Source organism: Aquila chrysaetos, chromosome 6, assembly GCF_900496995.4.
Source record: "Aquila chrysaetos chrysaetos chromosome 6, bAquChr1.4, whole genome shotgun sequence".
Classification (NCBI taxonomy): domain Eukaryota; kingdom Metazoa; phylum Chordata; class Aves; order Accipitriformes; family Accipitridae; genus Aquila; species Aquila chrysaetos.
In genome coordinates, this window is record NC_044009.1 from 18,660 (window position 1) to 36,897 (window position 18,238).

The window sequence follows — 18,238 nt, forward strand, 5'->3', positions numbered from 1 at the left end:
GGTGCAGCAAATACAAAAGCAGTTCTCCTATGACGATGTAGGTGCCGAACCATTCCAGGAGGCATATGTGGCTTTTCCTAAAGGCACGTGATTACCTCTGGCGTATTGCTTTCCGCAGCAATGGCTTGAGTACTGCCAGCTTCCATTTGCCTGCTGCGCTCATGAAGTGTTTTGACTCCTGGCACCAATTTGCTGTAACAGGGCCGGCCCGTGGTCCAGGAGAGGCCTGGTGCAGACAAATGCAAATGGGACTGCAGCTGCATTTCTGTTTAGTTTGTCCAGAGAGGGTCTGGGCCTACTTGTTCATTTACAAGCAGAAGGGAATGATTTCAGTCTCGGGTAAAGAGGGAGTGGGGTTTGCATGAAGTGAGGCGAGAGCCTTCATCACGTATTTGACCCTATCCTGAGAAGCAAGAAACCCACTGAATTCTCTCTCCTACCTTAGATACGCCTCTCGCTTTTGGGGGTTTCCTTTGGCACAACTCTTACACAACTCTACAAAGGTCAGGCAAAGACAAGTTTTCACTTTTACATCCCAGTAAGGCTTGTAGCGTAACCTCCCCGATAGAGGAAGAATAGACAAAACACTTTAAGAAAGGGGCTAGCTTGCTTTTAACAGAATCACAATACTGAGCATGGGAGGTTTTATTTCTGCTTACAGGTGAAAGATCAGATGATTAAAAACCGATTCGTTGAAGTGGATGAGGCTGTGAAAGATGGTGTTGCTTTTCTAATCCTCCCCCCCCCTTCTTCCATGCATTTGATATGTTCAGAGTCACATTTTATATAAAGTGGTGGCTGTACTCTGGTACAGGGTTTCTAGGAAGTTCCTCTCTAGCTTACTCTAGATTTCCTTGCTTCAAAGGTAAAGGTTTGCATCTGCACTGTTCTTCCAATCGTAATCTAGAGGTACCAGACAGCTCTCCCTTTCTGGAGCTTTCTGCTTCGAACACAAGAAGGTAGTCTGTAAGGTTTCTTTTGAGACAGTTTTGTGGAGGCCTGGCTTTTTTGCCTATTAATAAAAAACCCAAACTACTTTACTTTGTTACTAAACAAAGCATCCCATAATCATACATGAGGCAGTAAAGCAGTTGCTTTCATGTCCTTTTGAATACGGAAGTGCTACAGGGGTGCTCTGTAATGCAATAGGGTGAGTGGCTATTAGCATCAGACACTACTGTTGCAAGACACAGTAAGAACACCAAGTAGACGAAGGAAGTAATAAGAGGATAGTCTGGCAGTGCTGAGGTCATGCTTTCCGCAGTGGCTCCTCTCAGCTTTTCTCTTGCCCAGCCTATTGTCTTAAGTCCCCTGCTAAGGCACCTGCTACAATGAGAAACAACATGCAACTGATCGGAGACTTACAGAAAACTGTGTGTTTCTCCTCACCTAACTCATTCCGTGTCTGTGCAAGCGGTGGGCCTGTTTCTTTTTGTGGACCAAACAAGTAACTCAGGGTTCCTAAATTGCTGCACGTGGATCAGAAGAATAGTTTGTGCAACAATGCACAGCCTCTAGGCCACAGTAAACCCAGCCTGCCATAGGAACAGTGGATTTTTCTGCACAGATGCAGAGTACTGTGCACCAGTACAGGACAGCCCCAGCTTTAAAAAAGAAAAGAAAAAAAAAAAAAAGCATACTAAGCTTATAAAGCATTATTCTCAAATAGCTGCTGTGATGCTGTCAGCAGGTAAAGGCTGCGAACAAATTACAGAGCAATTCCAGTGTCTTCCAAATGGTGAGAGCGCAGTGCTGGAAAAAGGGTATGGCTGAGGCCTCTGGAGTTTGCTAGAGAAAACCAGTAGCAGTTAGGCTATGACCACTGAATGCAACTTTGGCTTTCGGCTGAGCCTGCCTTTCAAGAGATTAGTTGATACTTTTCTTCAGAGCCACGATGACCTGTTGCTTAAGGGGGCTGTACGTGGTAACGTAACGTACAGCGATCCAAGTTCAAGGGTGTATGTGTTGCTGTAGATGCTGCACTACATACTTTCTCTAGAGCAAGGGCTAGGGCAAAAGGAGCAAGAATTTTCCTTTTCTTGGTAGGAAGTAGCTATTAAACTCATTCAGCTGTATTGTCACCTTCCCCTATTTCCCCTGAAAGTTGTGTGAGCTAAACAAAACAGCTGCATACAAGGAGTGAGCATAAGCCAGAAGCAGAGTATCATTAGGCTGACGCACAGCAAAAACTAGGCTTGAAGAAAGCGACAAGTGAAGCTTGAATCTCTAGTATAGTAATTCTTCATAGCATTTGATAGCAATATGGTTAAATTCCTCATTGTTTAAGTAGCTCTCGTAAGCTTGGTTAGCACCGTACTCACACAAACCCAAATCTTCATTTCTGCTCTGACGCTGTGATTTCCTCTGCTGGCCGTTCTGTTGGCTATTGCAACAAAATTTGTTATCCTTTGTTTGAGAAAGCTATTGCTGGATCCTAGAAAAAGCAAAAACAAAACAAAACAAACAAAAAAAGCTTACATACAGCTTATATATGCGGTGAATACTGCATCATCCCCATTGTAGACTACTCCTCAGCCTGCAGACTGCTACTCCGTGCGTATTTCGCATTTGAATTCATCTGATTAACATTACTTCATTGCTTGCTTTCTTCCTGCTTCTGGAATACTTCTGTGTTCCATACACCAGGCAAGCTGATGAAGCAGTCTCCCCTTTACTTACTGTTAACTATTAGTGCGATTTGGGTATTGGACTATGCTGTTGCCTTTGAGATCTAAAGTAAAACTCCTTGGCTAGCACTGTGGGAGGGGGTTTTAGGCAGCAAGCTACACACACCAAAAATTCCCATTATTCCATGCATTTACCATTTCTGCACAGGATATACAAGAGAGAGCGAGTGCACGTTGGCAAGGCTTTTAACATGAAGAACTCCTTGTACAGTGTAGAACGCTGTCTTCCCAGAACTGTCAAACCCGTTAGGTGACAGCATGGACAGCAATACCGAGGAATCTAAGGATTCTAGTAAAAGACCACTAGTCTGTCCCAGCGCTGCTGCCCTACAGCTTTTGCTGTTGTCTTGGGTGTTGCAGCCTGCAATTTGCCACCCTAAATGCAGGCCCACTTACACTAGCACCTTCCTTTCCACTCACCCTGCTACAGACGCGGTAGCCTGGGGCAGAGGAACAGCAATGGAAAGTTGCTGCAGCCAAACGAATTGTTATGTCTTAACAACCAGAGGTATGGAAAATGTCAATTTAGATAAATTAAACAGATGCTGGGGAACTCCCTTGGCATTTTGGCTCCAGTAGTCATAGAATTCTCAAGATGTTTATTGTACTTAATGCACTCCATTGGGTGGTGTTATGGTAATGGCATCTAAAAGTCTCTCGCTAAGGCTGTCATCCGGTCTGAGGGAGGGAGAACATACAGTAAGAAAGCCACCTTTCACCTGAAGACAAATTCTTTTTTTAATAAAATAAAGTGCATCTCCTGTAGAGTACCAGATGACTAACTACTTGTCAGTAGAAAATAAATTGTCTAGACAACTCTTTTCAAGCAGCTCCCAATATAGCTTTTCTTTTTTTATATATATATATATAGTGTCATGCAATTTTATTTTATTTGATTCTTGAGAAGACTTATTTTCTTCATTCAAAGATACAGCAAACATTCCAAACTCATTAGATTGTCTTTTTTGAGAGACATGGCAGAGGTCAAGTGAGCTGCAGGCACACGCTGAAATGGTTACAGCTAGCTTAATTACAAACGTGAGACAATTGATTAGGTGCTTTCTCCGTCCCTCTCCCCGTTTTCCCTACTTCTGTACATCTGTTATAAATACATTTATGAACATCCACAAATAATTGCCATCAAGCAACCTTTAATGATAAGGACTTAATCAAAATTAACCTTTAGGCACCGCTGAAGAGACTCAACTACAGCACGGCATAAAATCACTTTCCTGCCTAAACTCATGCATCTTACTCCTAAACAGCAGCTTGCAGATTTAGAATATTTGAAGGGTTTGGATTCCAAAAGGTAAACATCACTTTGCAGCTCACAGTTCAACAGTGACCACATACAGTAATTTCTGTAAAACACAAAATGTATGACAAAGGAAGAGAATAAGCAAGTAAGCAGTGCCTCTTCTTTAAGTTAGTTTCTATGGATTTGGTGCGACTTCCAACTCTGCATGATGGTGGTGGGCTCTGGGTTTTTTCCAGACACCACCAGTATTGCTCAAAGCCCCAAATTAACATACATTGATGTTGACTTAAAAGTACTATGTAAGTAAACACTACATAAATACATAGGCAAAACAACATCCATATCCTGTAAAATAGAAAATGTGATATATATTCTATTGCGCAACGCATACAGGCATAGCAGTAGTTTTATAACTATATAAATGTATTTCATCAGGTTATTTACATATGGAAGCAGAGACAAACATTACCATCAAATACATTGATTTCATCAATTCTGTGAATCTGTTGAAGATCCTCGCTTGCAACAAAATGATCTGCAACTCCAGCTACCTAGGAAAGTAAAGTGCTCATGATCCATTTAGTGCAATAATGCTGGCTACAAAACTTAAGAGGAGAAAACATTTTAAGAACTAGTACCGCATTAGCTAGTGGGACCAAAAAAAAAAAAAGAAAAAGAAAAATAATTTTTTAGTTTAAAAGTTCAATAAGGAAGAGAAATTAAGGTTACACAGCAGACCAACAAGAAAAGAAAAATTCTCCAAAGTCAAGTCTTTAGATTGTCAGAAATCGGAAGTGCCGAATGTACAGTTTCTCAGGCTATTTTGTTCCAGCTTCATCCTGAACATTCTTGGAGACAGCTGTCCCATAATCCAGGAAACGGCATGTCACAGATACTCCTACAGATATGACACTATGTAAGCCCAAACAAAGAAAAGGAAGATGAACAGACTCATAAATCTGACAGTCCTTTACCTCTGAGTGCTTAACTTCAGCGTTCCTCCATTTAAGTAAATACTGAGTAGCATGAAACTTGCTTCTCAAATAAAAAAAAGTAATACTTGGGGACGGATGATAAAAACAAGAGGTTCTTACAAGCTGTGCATTACACTTTCAGCACTGGGGTATAGTAAGACACAACAGCTAAAGATTGCACAAGTTATTTCATCTTGGCATCACAGATCAAGCACCAGAACAAACTTGGGTGAACAGTCAAGTACAACTCATTTAAAAGGAGTGACACTCCAGAGAAAACCCTTCTTCTGCACCCAAAGACAAAGTGAGCAAAAATAACCTCCAGAGGGATGCCATGCACAGCACACGTAAACACCAAAATGCCCCATCAGCCTTGGTAAACCTTGGCTGTCTACCCAAATACAGAGGCAGGCTGACAGGGATCCTAGAAACAGTTTTATTTCTGTTTTCGTCTTTGCTCTCAAGACTTAAAAGACTCCTGGGCTTAAATGGAACTTATATGAGACCTCACACACTTACCACCTTCCAAAATCAGAATAATTAAGAATTCTCACAGATAATGTAACTCAAAGCCCTTTTACTAGTTTCAGTGAGAGATGGAAGATGCAGCTCTAGCTGACAAGTACTTAATCACTGATCCCATGCAGATTTTAAAATGTCACAAGGTACAACTGAATGAAAAACAAGGATGATGTGCTGCAGGCTTTCACATAAATGATTCTTCTTACATTCTCAACTTTGAGAGTAAGCTTCTACCCAAAAGAAGTTGATGCAAAAAGACCCTTCTCCCCAAAGGTGGCTTATGGACAACTGCCTGTCCTCCTGCTAAGTCATCACAAGCCCTTGTAGTCCTAGTTAAAAGTCTAATGTGGAAGCAAATATGCACATATTGGCAACCACCACTGTGGACCACAGCCAGAACCTACAGAGCAGGGTTTGCAAGCCAGGCCACTGCGGTTTCACCCCACAGTGGCTTCTTGGAGCAGTTCTGCTGGCGGGAGCTCTGCGCACCCAGGAGCCTGGCTGTGGCACTTGACAGAGTAGTTACGCCACCTGAGCAAGACCAGTCACTCTCTGCCTTTCCCAAGTTTTGAAAAGCACCCGTCCAGAGCCAGGCCTACCACAAGTACCCGCAGGTTGGCCCTGCCGCTCCCCGAGGCCTCGCGGGAGTCACCACTGCCCTCGGCAACTGAGGACCGGGCTGCTCCGCCTGGCTGCGAGATAGCACCTTCTGCCCACGAAGCCGGCGGAGCGCCGCAGCCCCAGCGCTCTGGCAGCAGCAGTGCCTGCAGCAGCGTGTGCGGCCCCGCAGCTCGCTGCCACCCGAGAGATAGTGGTCGCCCTGCCCGGACACCAGGCTTCCGGGTCCCCTGCCTCAGGCTGGACAACGCCAACTCGCCCTGCCGACCGACGGCACCGCAGGGCGGCTGGAGGGAATGGCCCCACGCTGACACCACCACTTCCCGTTGCTGTGGCCCTAGGGGCACAGATGGGCCTTTGCCGCCTCAGGGGAAGGATGAGTGGTGCCAGGTGCCGCCAACTCGCCCCTCGGCTCCTGTGGGCAGGGGGAAGCTCGGCGAAGCCAGCACAGACCTTCTCGCCATTTGCCAGGCCCACTGCTGCCGTCCTGGGGGCGCACGAGCCCACCGCGCCGCGACGGGGAGGCCGAGGGCAACGCAATGAGGCAGCAAGAGGCTGTGGCGGCTTCTCCCATTTATTCGTTCCGCGCGCGGGGCAAGAGCGGGCGCTGCTCCTCGGCGGGCGGCAGCTCCTCGGCGAGCGGCGACTCGTAGGTGACGCAGAGGGAAGAGAAGAGACAGCCCAGGAAGGATACCAGGCTGGCAAAGTACATGGCGCCGCTGGCGCTGCCCACAGCCGCTGTCAGCGGCCCCATGGCCAGGGCCACGAGGATCTGTGCCAAGAAGTACTGGCAGCTCAGCAGGGAGATGTCAACGCCCATCCCGCGCCGTGTGCCCTCCGCCTGCGAGCCTACAAACTGTAGGGGACACAGCGTAAGGGGACGCGGCGGAAGCCCCTCTCCCCTCCCCAGCCTGGGGCTCACCTCGCAGCTCTGGTAGTAGTCGCAGAGCAGGGAGTAGGGCAGCGTGCAGAGCGTGGTGAAGAGGATGCCGTAGGTAGCGCAGAGTGACAGCACTACATAGACGTTTCTGGAGAGCGTGGCCAGCCCCGTGCCCAGCCCAAAGGCCAAATATGCCACAAAGTACAGTGTCCGTGTGCTGAACCGCTCCTCCAGCTTCTCCAGTGCAGCTGCAAGACAACAGCATGGCATTCGGGGTGAACCGCGGCCCTCCCCGACGCTAGCCCATCATTCGACCCAAGGGGTGCACCTTCAGGCCCCACAGCCCAGCTTTTAGGCAGCCACATCTCAGCGGCAACCGTTACACCTTTGACTAACTGGTGGCTCACACATGAATGCCAAGGACCGCCCTTCCAAACCCCACTGCCACGATGCAGCCTTGCTGCCCTACCTGTGTGGAGGACATGGCAGAGCTGAAGGCCGGCAGTGCCCCTGTCCCAGAGGGGTAAATGGGAATTGTTGTGGCGGGGGGTGGCAGGGGGAGGGCGGACGCACGACACACACAACAAGGTGCTGGCGTGGTGCATGATATCGGGGAGTTCTGCTGGGGGCACACAGGCGCTGAGGGCTGCTGCGCCAGAACTGTGCCTACGGTGGCTGCGTGTATTTCTGGATTCAACGTACATTGAAAATGCCACTTGTGAAAGGAACTATATACTAACAGAGATGTGTTTTCACTGGACTGCTGACCTCATCTGCTGTCAGTGCAGGCCAAGCTAACTAGCAGAGATAACACGGTGAAAAAGAACACTCTGCTTCAGCACTCCTGCCATGTGGTAGGCTACGTGCAACATAAATGGTGGACTACTTGTTGCAGAAACACCGCTTAAAGAATGGGTGCATCTTTCTCACAGCAGTGGTTAAGATGGCTGTACTAAGTACCTGAATAGAAAGCAGCACTGAATGCATAGATGCACATGCCCCAGCAGCCCATGGTGACCCCAGCGTTGTACTTCTGATACTCATCTGAGTTGTGAGGCGCTTTCGGATTCCCTTGAAACACTACTTCTCCCATGAAGTCGGTATAGAAGAGTAACATCCCCTCAAACGAAAGCCATCCTGAAAGAAGCCAGAAGTAGCCCATTAGGATTGCAGAGTATCTGTTTCCCCTTGTCAGCTTAGGGGATGCTATTAGCTATATTGCAAATTACAACTGAAGACAGGTTGTGCAACATGAGTATTACATAACGTTCAGCCACATTTATCTGAGACTGCTGTTCCCTGTGCATTATGCTACCATGTTTGTCAAAGACATTCAGGATTTTAAAGACCAAGAGTTATCCTTTGAATGCCTAAGTGGAATCCTAGAGGCTGACTGCAGGCCACAGAATACTGGCTTAGCAAGACAGAAAAATAGATTACAGCAGTCTGAGCTGCCTTCAGGTTTTGACAGGACACAACGCTCAGTTTCACAGAGTGTCTCATGACATCGTCATTTCAGGTTGCTGTTGTCCTCCCACATAGAAATGGAAGGAGTGCTTCTTATGTCATGGTTGCAGTCTCTAGAGCGCCTCCAACACAGTTAAAAACTCCTACTCACAAACCAACGTCAGGGACACTGATGCAGGCAATCTCTTAATTCCTTTCACAGCCAATGAGTATTAACTACCTGTTACCTTCTGACCAATTTTGTGTAAACTGGATTGCTTACAAGCCCTTCCTAACCATCAGTCACGCACTGGTAAGAGTAAAGGTAACAGTGCAGTGGTTACGGGCACTCCTGCAGTGTTGCGCTCCGCGCCTGTTCTTGGACCCCCTATACACATGCTGTCAAAGGGAGGAAAGTGAACGCCAGTCTCAGGTGTGAGCAGGGAAATACAACTAATCTCATCTTTCTGCTCAGTAATGCCAGTTTCAGAGCATTAAAAAAAAAAAAAAAAAAGAAGGTCGATAGTTTCAAGTTCTCGGTTCAGTGGAGTTTGTCATCCTGTTGTAAATATGCCATTTAACAGATGCGATGATTTAGGCCGTTGTTATTCCCTCTCAAGGAATGTAGGCTTTACTGTTTTGTTGGGGTTTTCTTTTTTTTTTTTTCCTTTCTCAGTGTTCCAAGAAACTAAATACCAGAAAGTACCTAATTGGTGAGTGTACATGGAACAAATCATGTCCCCTCTAGTTAGCAGCTATTGCAGCAATAGATAAAATATTTAAAAACATGCACCCGAGGTAGACTTTACTTTACGCTGAAAGCAAGATGGCACTTTCTGAATACCTAGGAAATGGTTGATGCAGAGGTTACGAAGAGCCTTGGGCATGTGGCAGATGGTCGAACAAAGAAGTTTCACGGAGAGTGGTTGCTCAGAGGTGTCACCTGATCCATTCAGCTCGCTCTCATACTTAACACCATTCAGCAAGATATTAGCAACCTGCACCATAAGAACTCCCAGGTCAACAAACACAATAAGAAAAACCTAAACATTCTTTGAGCAAACCTATGCAGTATTACACCCCTATCTGACCACCTGAAAGTTAAACTCTGCTGCTGCAGTATGTTAACTTGGAGATTAAGAACAGTGTATTTAGCTAAGCTGTAAGTTCAGCCTTTGAACAAGTGTTAAATGGCAGCTCTGTGCTGCAGCTTTCAGTATACTTGAAACAGTACTCTTCACTTTTCTAGGGTATTTGGCAACCACATCCAGCTGCTAGCATAGGGAAGGCATAAATTCCACTGCATTTAATAGGAGCTGTACCCACATTCAGGTGGATTTGGTTCCTGAAGTTTTAGAGACATCGAGGAAGAAGAGGCCGGTTTAAACTGAAACACATTCTCACTGCCTGCTAACCTTGATGCTCAATCCCTATGTGCACAGCATGTAAAATTCTGGCCCTGATGAAGTCTCCTCTCACAAACTGGGTCAAAGTACAGCAACAGCAACAAACAAACAAAACGAAACAAAGCAAACAAACAAAAAAACCACCACTACCACCACCCCCCAAAAAAACCAAACCAAAAAACAACAGGACAGTTTACCTCATCCCGGATCATAAAAAAATGGGCCAGCATACAGAGGTCTCAGACATTCCAAGTTATCATCAACAGTGGGAGGTGAGATCAGAGTCTTATCCCTGGGTAAGGGAAACCTCACCTCCCTGATGGAACCAGATGTAATGACTGCCATAAGGAGAAGCTCATGGGAGAATCCTATCCCTGGCCCTATCTTGCGGGTATTTCTGTGGAAAGGGAAGATACAGGCTCAATAAAAATGTGTCTTTTTCTGCTCTCATGTGGTAGGTCCCTGGGTGGTGAAGCAGGGCTAAAAATACTGACCTAACTTTCACACATGGCCCGCTGAGAGCGGAACGCTCCCATTTCTGCCATCTTAACAAAGACAGCTGACAGACTGCCAGTCATAATTCACATCCTACCCACTATTTTACCAATAAAGTCATAGCAGGTATGCTGTTCCCATAATGACTTTTATGAGCAAACTATCATGAGCATTCTTTAATAATGAATTTGTGCACCACACATTTAAAAATATATGAAGAGATTAAATGAATGCTCAGGTTTACATGGTCATATCATTGATTTTCTGCCCTTACCTGTTGGCTGAAGGTTACATTTCTTCTTCTGCTATTTTCTGGACAGTGTCCTGTTACAATATCTGGAATGGCCAAGGTCTGAGGTCTTTTCAGGATCCCTGATGACCGTGGCTTTGTTGCATCCAGTGAGCCCACTCTTAGCACCTCGCCATCAGGCCCCGGCGTTATGCTGCTCTCCCCTTGCTCCAGAACTCCATTTTCTCCTTGGTAACAGCCATCAGGCACCCGAGGAAAGCTGACACTGACAGGCTGCCTGGGCAAGCTAGCTGGAAGTGCTAAGTAGCTGTTGTGCCCGCCTGTAAAACAGTCTATAAGCACGCTGTCAATATTTGAAGTCCCAAATGATGATGCAAACTCATTAATTCCAGTCAAGGAATTGTCTCTGCTGACAAAACTGCCATATTTGGGCGTGAGTGGGCTGAGGGGGGAAACTGGACTCGTAAAACTTGCATATAAGTGAGCTGAGTTATGAGAAGCAAAGTTTTCATTTACACCCTCCTCAAAGAAGAAAGGTGGAGAAGGAGGGAGAGGAAGACTTGGACTCTTCATCACCTTTTTCTTCCTGCTAAAGGACCTTAAGGGTCTTTCTGGAATGCTAATTAGAGTCAGCACAGTAGTGACAGTCAGTATAACTGAGGTGAAGACATAGATGACGCGAAGTTGCCCTCCCACAGCTTTTCCAAAACTGGTTTTATCCCAGTGTATTCCTCCAACAACATAACCAAAGCCACCTCCAAGACCTGGTGGAAAAACAGAGCTGAGATTATCTTCCCTAGCCAATCCTGGAAGTCAGTAACAGCACAGCACCATTTGTCTAATGATTTGTGAGTAGAATCCGACGTGTTACTTCTGTTCTACTACTCAAACCCTCTTCAATTCAAATGCAGTAATAAACAGTTATCCGCGCCACAAGGACAGTCTGGATGTACAAACACAGTACAGAAAGAGGGAGAAGGTCAGTGCTGTAAAAGTGATGATACAAAAAATTAAAAATGGTAGTTCTTTCTCTGCCAAGAACAAACCACTTTACCTTCAGCTATTTCAGTCCGTAAAAGAGAAGTGTCCACCAGCCTCGTGGCAAGGCTCTGCAATCAGTCAGCTAAGACTGTCTTCCTGAAAGTAAGTGAAAATCCATTTTCCTCACTCAGTTAAAGGAACACAGATATAACTGCGTCCAAGACAGACCGAATCACTTCGGAAGTGTAGCAAGCTCATTACTCAGAAACACGTTGACAGTGTACAAAACTGCCACTGCATTACTACCAAATGAACACAGAAGTTCTGAGGGCACCGGATACCTCTCTCACTCCATTCACATGGTGAAAGCCTTACAACACTGTCCTTTCTTTCTTATGAACGCATTCAAGACTGTGAAAGAGTCTCCTGATGGAGAGGAAAACTAGACTAGGGCAGTACAGCAATTGAAGATGACAGCAATGAGGGATCATAGCGCCCAGTATGCGCTTTCCCCTCCAGCAGAGTGACTAAAAAAAGGCATTTTCCACACCTGCAGGAAGCCAAGCCTCCTCCCTCGAGGGATAATTTTGTTTCCATAGGTGTTACAAGTGACGTGAGGGACCTTCAGATGAACAACTCTGGACTGCATCTTGTTTGACTTTTGGTAGTTACAAAAGCCTTTTGCAGAAAGCAGAAGTTTGTTTTCAAAGTTAGTTAGTGCTACTCTCCAGGTATTTGTTTATTACGCTTATACAGGAAAAGACCAGCGATTTACACTTGGCTTTCTCACAGCAGGGCTTGTTTACTTAGGGTTCACGTCACCCAGGAAGCACCAAGAAAGCATACCTGCTAACAAAGCGTGGATGTTGAGGCCCCTGTCTTGGTCCACTGGACTGCATACATCCATCATGTAGGCATGACTGGGATTGTCTGCTGAATCTGCACTGAAGTCCATGAGGACGACACCGCAGACCGTAAGAATGATTCCCCATTTGTGGTTATTCGCAGTGTCAGACAAGGCAGTCCCTATATCTTTGCCATTCAGCATAAGCGAGAGCCCAAGCAACGCTCCTGGGAATAAAACCAAATCAAAATCAATCAATCGACTGCTTGTAAGCAAAAAAACCTGCATCACTTCATGCTCTAAAAGCACTGTACTAACTGCACAGCCTTGCGGCAAGCACTATTGCTCTTGTTCAGACCACCACAGTCTGGGGAACGAACGTGGCTTATAGGATATACATAATCCCTTTCCACTGTTCAAGCTTACAAATGTCTGGAGTTGTTGTTGACCAAAGAAAAACATTCTTGACCCTCAAAACACCATCTCTTCAGACTCTGGCAAGAGAAGCTTTTACGTGTGGATCTCCAGCTGCCAAAGCATCGCCTCGGCGCCACTCACCACCTTCTTCAGACCCACAATACCCAACACTTCTGAGGCATTTTGTTCAGCCTAGTGCCACAGGGGATGTCACAGAAGAGAGATGTGCAGTGTTTCTACTTTACAAGTGTTATGCCCATAGTTTCTAAAAGACACACCTACTGCTAAGACCAGAATGAAAGGTCTTCTCCTCCCGAACCTTGATGTACATCTGTCACTCCAGGCCCCCAGCAAAGGCTGCAGCAAAAACCCTAGAAAAAAGGAATCACCAATAAGTAGCATTTTTCTACAAGCCTGTTTCACAGGGAGTTAAAATAGGTAGCTTAAATGGCAGCTAAAGGCAGGACAAGATAGCATAGTGATATCCCCAGTTGGTACTAGTCACCCAGGTGCACACAGTGTACTGCCTGGCATTTCCCAGGTCAGGGACCGAATAACGTAATGTGCCGCTGCTCACTGTCATGGCGAGCATCATTAATACCGCAGAATTTGACATCAGGTGGAGAGTAAAAGTACAACAGTTATATGTTCTAAAGGACTCTGTTCCTTACAAGCTATTTCATTTACCTCATCTTAGATGGAAGATCCCCTGCAAAATTAGCTTGGAAGATAGCAGGAAGCAAGCATGCAAGTTGGAAAGGTGCCTGTATTACCCTGGGCCAGCCTGAGAGTAGGGGCTTATCTACTCTCTTCTTCTGAAGCACATCCCACGAGTACGAGAACAGGCAGAACAAAAGTTTCCAAGTGGTAATAGCCCATCCTATGGTTCTTCCCATAGTAATGGATATGCCCCCAGCCCTGCCTCCGTGCTAAGGCAAGTAATCCAATGCCCACGACAGTAGTGGTCGACAGTCTTTCATCATTGGAACACCTCGTTTGTTTCAGAAAGTTAAACAGGAGAAGGCAATCCCACTCTGCTTTTTTCACACACCCTTGGGAACTGTCTCTGTATGCTTTTTTTCATTTATGGAAATGGATACACTGATCCTCTTTTGCTAGTTTTTATATATAGGAACAGAGTAACCAAAGCTTACCCTTGCACAAGATGTAAGAGGTTGAGAAGCTGTTAAAAGAACAGACCTTTTGATCACACCGGGCCCATTTCAGGCAAAACATAGCAAGAGTTATTCTCCATTCGGTTGTCTAAAATTATGGCTAGGGCTTCTTAACCTCGAGAGCACACAGAATGTATTTATGAACTGCTAAGGTAGAGAAAATAAAAACATATAAACCCCGTGTAGTGGAAGAAACAAGAGGGAAGAAATAGCGTAAAGAACAGTTACCTAATATAGGGCTGATGAACCACACCATTCCATACAGTTGGTCTGGAAGCCCCATCTGAAGCAGCACAGGAGTAACATAGGCTGTTTCCATGGCATAGCTGAACTCAAGCCCAAAGAGAATGCACCCATTAAACAGGAGTTCTAGGAAAGACCTCTGAGGCTGGAGATCCCCAAAGTCAATCAAATCAATAGGACATGGAGTATTTGGCGGTGGCGGCGGCGAAGGGCGGATGTGTTTTCTCCTTTTTGGGTGTCTCTTGAAGTTGTTAGCCCTGTGACTTATGTGCCGCGTGACCGATCCAGAATAGCCCGGAACTTGTGACCTCCAGATTTCCTGAGAAGCCACACTTGGCAAGAGTGCAGCATCGCTGACAGGGGTTGTTGCAGATGGTGGAATCATCACGGGTAGGCGTCTGAAAGAAAAATAGCTCAGAATAAAATGGTTGAGTAAGAAAAACTTTGCTTAATTTCACTTACGGAAGTCTGAGCCATTTCTCAACATGTCACATACTGAGTGCAGCCTTTGTATTAGTTATAACCTTTTCTCTCCATCTCTTGACATGAGACGTATACATCTTATGGGCACGTCTCCTCTATCTTTGCACAAATGAGACACCAGAGATGCTATCTTGCTTACCTAGGCATTGCCTACCATCATTGGGGATTAAGACTGTGTCACGGTTTAACCCCAGCCAGCAACTAAGCACCACACAGCCGCTCACTCACTCCCCCCACCCAGTGGGATGGGGGAGAGAATCAGAGGGAAAAAGGTAGAACTTGTGCGTTGAGATAAGAACAGTTTAATAGAACAGAAAGGAAGAAAATAATAATAATAATAATAACAACAATAATGAAAGAATTGGAATATACAAAACAAGTGATGCACCACCAACCGATGCCCAGTTAGTTCCCGAGCAGCGATTCCCCTCAGGCCAACTCCCCACAGCTTATATACTGGGCATGACGTCACATGGTATGGAATACCCCTTTGGCCAGTTTGGGTCAGCTGTCCTGGCTGTGTCCCCTCCCAACTTCTTGTGCCCCTCCAGCCTTCTCGCTGGCTGGGCACGAGAAGCTGAGAAACCTTTGATTTACTATAAACACTACTTAGCACCAAGTGAAAACATCAGTGTGTTATCCACATTCTTCTCATACTGAATCCAAGACAAAACACTATATCAGCTACTAGAAAGAAAATTAACTCTATCCCAGCTAAAACCAGAACAGATTGAAATACTTAAAACAATTAGCAGTCAGACATGTCACACTTCCCAGGAGTTCCCATAACAGCAGTGGTTTTACACTTATCTGCAATTCACTTGAGCTAAATTAAGATGAATCGAGACCTCAGTCTAAATTTACAATAAAGCAAAGCTGTGGCTTGGCTGCAGATCCAGGCCCCTGCTGCAATGTGAAATCACCTTTCAGTACTGATCCTACCATTCCTGCTGCCTGCGCTGAGGCCAAGACTTAATGCAAAACTTTTTTCACAATGACTGAGTTTGGTTTTCTTCCTATTTATATACCTAAACTCAGCAGAGATGCTCTGTTGCAAGGACAGGGTCTGATTCTCTGCTTCTTGCTGGTTCTACTTCCGTAAGACTTTACCGGAGCACCCAAAGAAAGTGTTTTTGAAGTTCAGACTACGCAAGCTGAACACTTGGATGAGGTCAGCTGACAAGAAACACACTTGGAACCAGAAGCTGATATCATTTTTCAGTGCAGGAATTGAAGTTTCAAACTAATTCCTGAGAAGAAGATACATACCCCACAAGCCACTCTCAGCACTGCTACTCCTCTCTCAGAGATGAATGCTATTAAAGTGCTGAATAGCCTCCTTGGGTCTCATCAGAATCACTCCTGCAGCCAAAGCACTCATACTGTGGTGGGTAAAACAGCCAAATGGGTTCCAAAATAGCATCTCAGGATAGATGTCGACAGATCTGCTGAATTAACGAACCACATGTGATTTCTTGCCTCTTGTTGCCAGAAATGGAAACAGCTCGTAAGTGAAGCCTGACCTTTTCTTTATGCTTTCTTGCCCACGGACCAAAGGCTGCTGCTGCACAAGGATGGCTCCACATCACCCCACACCTCTTCAGGAAAACCCCCACAGGTGCACACTAGTAAGAAAAAGAAATCTCTTACTTTTTTTGTTCACAGTTGCCTGAGGAAAAGACTCCCACCTGTTCTGCTCCTTTGGCTGTACAGAACTCCCACATATCTCCCATGTTCTGCTACTTTCTCTGGCACATTTCATGCACCAGTCTTTCTTCCTGTAGCTTTTAGTCTACGCAGCGCCATTCTTCCCTGCATATCCCCAACCATTATCAAAAGCAGAACTCCGCAAACCCACGTTTACCATCACGTTGACGCAACGGTTGTTAAGCATGGTGGGATGATGCCCTAGACAGAACGATCCCCAGCTTCACGCAAGCATCCAGAGGCATTGCACAAAGCAAAATTGAAAGCCAAGCACCTCACAAAAGACTGCAGTTGGCGTAACTTGACTGTATTTGGGGCCGGAGGGAGAGGAGGAAGGGTGGGAAAAAACAGACATCTACTGAGGCATTGCTAACATTGTACCCCAGGTTTCCTCAAGATTGCTCCTCTTCAGACCAAGATGCATACCATGTTAAGAGAGAAGAACAAGCAATTAATAACTAACTACACACCTTGACAACCCCCATCTCACAAGGCACCAAGAGCAAACTGCATTTTCTTGGGAAAGCTCATTAGACACAATGTCACCTTGATAGACCAACAGAAGGAGAAGCGTATGGAGACTTTGTGAAGATGCCCGCACCGGTGTTCCCCTTGACGGTGTTTTAACAAATTACTGAAAACTTCTTATGACCCATGTCTTCATAAGGAAAGTACTTACTTTGCAAGAGTACCTTTATCAGCCTTCAGGTCAAAGTAATGCCCTAAAGATGACAATTTCTTAAAAATTAGGAGACAGATACCAGAAAAAAGATATAATGAAAACCCAGTCAGATTCTCAACGGATGCTCTAACGACCCTTTCACAGAGACATGACAATACAGCTGTGCTAGCACTCCCCTTCACCACTAATACACCTTGCCATCTGCACCCAGGGTCTTGATCTTGCTCTATTAATCTATTCGTTTAATTTCATCCTAGGTCCTCCTTCATCTTCCTGCTCTGTAACCCGCCTTGCAAAGAGCTGTAAGTAGCAACATTTTAGCGACAGAAAGAAAGAACCCCTCTGCATGGCTCAAAAGTTCAGGTGGTGATCTGCAACTACTTGGAACTAAAGGCTGTTATTGACAGCATGTCACTGGTCCAGCAGAAAGTCTGCGCAGAACTGTGAGCTGAGCCCATACTCCTCATCACCCACTTTCCTCAACTTACAAATCGTTCACCAGAGGACATCTTCAAAAGACTTAAGCCTGTCCTCAGGTGAATCTACCCTACGATCTCAAGAGCTTCAAAGCCAAGAACCTCTCCTTCAGCGTGCAAAACAACGACGTGGCTGTTAAGCTTTCACTGTCAGTAGTCATTTGTGATTTTTGGCACTCGACGTTTATACCAACAACTGCGCATCTCAAACCGCAGGGCCCTGGCGATGCCGCCTCTGCCGCCTGCAATCTCCACAGTCAAACCCGCGCCCGCAGCCAACGCGCGTGGCGGGCAGGGACCGGCCGTCACCGTTCCTCCGGGGCACCTCTGCGCCGAAAATTAGTTTTTCCTTCTTCGCCAGAACCCGGTCCCGGTTTCGCTGCGGGGGGTACCGAGGGCTCCGAACGAACCACAGACATCAGCGTCGCAGGGAAAGGCCGACCCCGAGCCCGACCCCGAGCCGGCGCTAGGGCCGCGGCCTCCCGAACGCCCGTGTCAGCCGAGAACGAGCCGCGCCGCCTGCGCTGCGCAACCGCCCCGGGCCCGGTCCCACCGTCCGCCCCGAACGGGAGGCGCGCCCGGAGCCGCCAGCGCGCACCGACTCCCCCACCCCCCCCGCCGGCCTTACCTCCAGCGGCGCCCGGCCCGGCCCGGCCCGGCCCGGCCCCGCACTGCGCCGCGCGCGGTGACGCCG

The 18,238-nt window shown here is 46.4% G+C and overlaps 1 protein-coding gene across 14 annotated transcripts; it reads right to left on the reverse strand.

Annotated features, from left to right (window-relative positions):
* Positions 1-627: 627 nt before the first annotated feature.
* SLC45A1 (solute carrier family 45 member 1) lies at positions 628-18,238 on the reverse strand. Of its 14 annotated transcripts, none has more exons than XM_030018443.2 (12): positions 18,173-18,238; positions 16,203-16,304; positions 15,949-16,041; positions 14,182-14,594; positions 13,057-13,149; positions 12,364-12,588; positions 10,561-11,300; positions 9,230-9,383; positions 7,900-8,076; positions 6,982-7,187; positions 3,108-6,915; positions 628-2,434 (listed from the first exon to the last, which is right to left on the reverse strand). In XM_030018443.2, exons 4-11 carry the CDS (start codon positions 14,579-14,581, stop codon positions 6,634-6,636), a joined length of 2,277 nt encoding a protein of 758 aa, XP_029874303.1. In that variant the 5' UTR covers positions 14,582-14,594; positions 15,949-16,041; positions 16,203-16,304; positions 18,173-18,238; the 3' UTR covers positions 628-2,434; positions 3,108-6,633. The 14 variants fall into 14 exon arrangements, with proteins under 14 accessions (XP_029874303.1, XP_029874299.1, XP_029874301.1 ...); XM_030018439.2 differs by having other exon boundaries at positions 15,949-16,124; XM_030018441.2 differs by having other exon boundaries at positions 15,949-16,127.